Source organism: Triticum aestivum, chromosome 6A, assembly GCF_018294505.1.
Source record: "Triticum aestivum cultivar Chinese Spring chromosome 6A, IWGSC CS RefSeq v2.1, whole genome shotgun sequence".
NCBI lineage: Eukaryota > Viridiplantae > Streptophyta > Magnoliopsida > Poales > Poaceae > Triticum > Triticum aestivum.
Window position 1 is genome coordinate 471,395,619 of NC_057809.1, and position 3,728 is coordinate 471,399,346.

Here is a 3,728-nt window from a genome sequence, read left to right on the forward strand (position 1 = left end):
AACTCCTCCCTCCGTCCTCCCGTGTCGGAAAGGCGCAGGGAGCAGGCGCGCACCCGCGACGCAAAGTCCCGCAACGCCAGAGCGCGGGCGTGGGTGACTTTCCGTCGCCTCGGGTGGCTCTTTGATCCGTCCATCCAGCGCCTCAGGGGCGGCCGAGCGCGCCTGGTGGGGGGTGAAGGAGGCTGCCGCCACGGAGATGCAGTTGCGGCCTCGCGCCTGCCGGCGCTCTGGAAGGAGTACCAACTCGCCTCAACCCTTTCCGGCACGCTCATTTACCACACCCTCCACGACAACGAGTCCCCGCCTCGCGAGGACGACTCCGGTGACGACGGTGAGTCCGGCAAGGAGTAGATGCTAGTATGAAGTATCTAGTCTAGTAGTTTAAGTTTGAACTATCTATCGATGTGCTTTGTGCGGAACTATCTATCTATTGTATGATGAACTATGCTTGTATGATCTATAGAGCGAACTAGATGTTTCAAATCGAGTGCAAATTCGGTCATGTTTATCGGATCTATTCTATCGAGGAGGCAGACCTCCCCCAAAATTTATTTATAAGATACTGTAAACGAAATTTGCAAGACGCCCATATATCTAGAGATGCTCTGCATCTCACATGGATGGATCCAGTTCCCCAACTGGAGTAACACCTTCTCGTCCTATCCCCACTTCCAGCTGGCCCCCATCCACTTCAATAAGACAACATAGTCCTGTCTGTCACGTGGCCCCCACCACCCCAACGGACCCCGCTTCTTCCACCGGAAAACGTCGTCTCCGGAGCACCAGAGTCGCGACCGCCGGCAGCCCTCCTCACTCCCGCTTAACCATCCTCGCCGTCGGATGCGACCGCGGCGGCCCCAATGGCGTCCTCCTCCGCCGCCGAGCCAGGCCCCCGCCTCTCCGATCGGAGTACGCTCTCCGTTCGATCCCCCCTCCTCAGCTCGATTCGGTCCCGGGTGTTTGCGTCCTGATCTGGTGTTTGGGGTTTCTCTTGCGCAGCGAGGAGGTCGCCCCTGGGCCTGAGGGCCATGGTGCTCCTGATGCACGTGGTCTTCGTCGGCGCCGTCTTCCTGCTCGATTCGACCCTCGATAGGCGGATCCACGAGGAGCCGTGGTACAGTTCCCACCTTATTTCGCCCACCAGTTCAATTTTTGCTTGGTTCAATTCCAAATTTAAGACGCGCTGTCGATTTGTGCGGCGTCCGAAGCTTTGTTCCAGCTATAGGTATCACTCTAATGATTGTTTCCCCTGTTTTAAACCATATAATCTGATATGATTCTACCAGAAAAGGTAGCTTTTGGGGTGCTAGCGTGCTAGTTGTCCGCGTGCCACCAGCTATGAAGCATAAATCTCGTAATTTTACACAGTGATAATAACATGCTCTTCTCAGAAGTCAAAGCACTCTATTATAGTACTCCCTCCGTCCCGTAATATAAGAGTGTTTTTGACATTAGTTTAGTGTCAAAAACGCTCTTATATTATGGGACGGAGGGAGTATATCTGAGTGGTATTTGGTAGTTTCTTGTAGTGCCGTTTTTTGCTTGACTGTTTCAGCCAGAGTGTAGGCATCATGGTTCTCAGTCTTATTTACACTCTGGTCACTAGGAGTATGTTACGCCACGATTTCCCCCCCATATTGCACTATAAATCCCCGTCCATTCTGTTCTGACTTAGGATGTGTACAGTTATCTCTTTTTGGTTGTTGAGGATCTCCATTTGGTATCATTTTATTACAGGTATATCGGAGTGTATGGTGTGCTCGTTCTGATCGCCTTAGCGCAATACTTCTACACTGCTGGTTCATCTCCAGGGTATTGAATAGTCTTATTGAATTTATTATCATACACATTATCGATTGAATCTGATAAGTGCCTGATTTTGGGGCTCCTGTGCCGTCAGCTATGTTATTGATGCAATGCAAGCCAGTGGTGGGATGCATGCAACCTTCATCAATACCGCCACTCTTTCAAAGTAATGTCGTAATCACCATAGCATAGAAGTGTTGACAACCTATCTGAGGTATACACTGATACTTATACTTTCTTGTGTGTGTGTTTTTGATGATTAAGAAAAGACAATCCAGTTCAAAACATGGAAGCTTAAAGTCCACCACAAACCGGCCTGATCTAGAGAAACTTAGACCAATGTCTTCTTCATCGTCATGGTTGCATCAAATTGTGGATCTTTATCCTCCTGGGTCAAGCAACAGGTGAAGCTCGAGAAATTTATTTTTTAGGGTATATGCAGTAGTAAAATCCTTGTGTTTGCTCGCGGTCATAATATTAGTTTAACATTCTTCTATATTTTCTTTGTAGGGATTGGACTTGCCAATATTGCAAAATTATCCAGGTTTTGTTTTATCTTCTCAATTTATGGTGCTAAAGCTTTCATAATTATGACATGCAAATGTTCACTACGTCCATTGTATAAAATCATCGGATTGAACTTCACATCAAGTGTGGGTCGGTGACACGAAAAACAAGGCATTTTTGTGAGCCATGAGTTATGTCCACGTACCTTTGGTTGTATTTAACTAAACTCCTTACGTCACTGGTTAAGAATCGTTAAGTGGATCTATAAAATTCAGGCATTAGAATTACAGTTGATTGTTCCATGATATAGTTGAAGTAGTCTATTTGCAGCCTTTCCGTCATACTGTTGCTCTAAATGGTTTCATTGTATTGCCTATTGAAGACCCATTTAGGTGCCCTAAGGCTATGACGAGTATCTTAAAGCTCCCTGAGACCATCCTGAGGGTCTTCTACACCCTGATGCTATGTCGGGGTTCTAATTCCTAACTAATTAGCAAAGTGGTGGTTACACGACTTTGGATGCTACAGATTGAATTAGTACTGTCTCATACATTACTAAATAGTTGTTTTTCACATGTCTTTGTTTCACACTGATCTGTGTGATCCACTGATCCTACGTCCTACTCTTCAAACTTTTTCCATGTAAAGCTTTTGCTGATTGTCTAAGTTCACTTTTTCCTACATTACACTTTTGCAGCCACCTCGTACCAGGCACTGCCATGATTGTGATAAATGTGTCCTTCAGTTTGACCATCACTGTGTTTGGCTTGGAACGTGCATTGGCAAAAAGAACCATTGTCGTTTTTGGTGAGTTTTGGCATGTGTATTTCCTGCATTATATTTTTTACATGTACATAATGACTATGTTGCCTGGCATGCACGTTCATGTGTTTCCATTGTACACCGTCTATGTTCTACTGTGCACTCTGCAGAATAAATCTGCATGTGTGTTTATTGGCTTGCTTCTGGACATCTGGTGCTGTATAAACATTTTGAGGAGCCTGCTCTATGCACGCATGCTGCGTAAGGCTTGATTGGTGTGACTATCAATGCATATCCACCCATTCTTTGATTATATGAGCAAACAGATTACACTTCACCTGGTCATGGTTTCTGGATTTCGTTTTTATCTCCAACATGCAACCTGAACATCTTTGATTTTATCATACACTATTCAGTACTAGTAAGTTACACGCGCCTTGCATGTGAGAGTGAAGTGCGAACAGATATCAACATACCACATTATAATAGTCAAAACATATACATTTGGAGTCACACACAAATAAATTTAAGATGTATGTTTAAGTTTCATCGCCCACCCCATTTGAATTCAAATTATAATTACTTAATATTTGATGACTCTGTGGTATATACTACACAAAACTCATGTGAAATGTATAAGAACAGTTGAGTAC

The 3,728-nt window shown here is 45.0% G+C and overlaps 1 protein-coding gene across 1 annotated transcript in view; it reads left to right on the plus strand.

Annotated features, from left to right (window-relative positions):
• The first annotated feature begins 638 nt into the window (after positions 1 to 638).
• Positions 639 to 3,728, plus strand: part of LOC123127961 (protein S-acyltransferase 10) — an 8,032-nt gene continuing 4,942 nt past the window's right edge. The window contains exons 1-7 of the mRNA XM_044547841.1: positions 639 to 909; positions 1,000 to 1,114; positions 1,738 to 1,812; positions 1,901 to 1,972; positions 2,076 to 2,210; positions 2,317 to 2,350; positions 3,011 to 3,120. Coding sequence (XP_044403776.1) covers positions 861 to 909; positions 1,000 to 1,114; positions 1,738 to 1,812; positions 1,901 to 1,972; positions 2,076 to 2,210; positions 2,317 to 2,350; positions 3,011 to 3,120 — 590 coding nt within the window. The 5' untranslated portion in view covers positions 639 to 860. The remainder of the gene's footprint in view (positions 910 to 999; positions 1,115 to 1,737; positions 1,813 to 1,900; positions 1,973 to 2,075; positions 2,211 to 2,316; positions 2,351 to 3,010; positions 3,121 to 3,728) is intronic.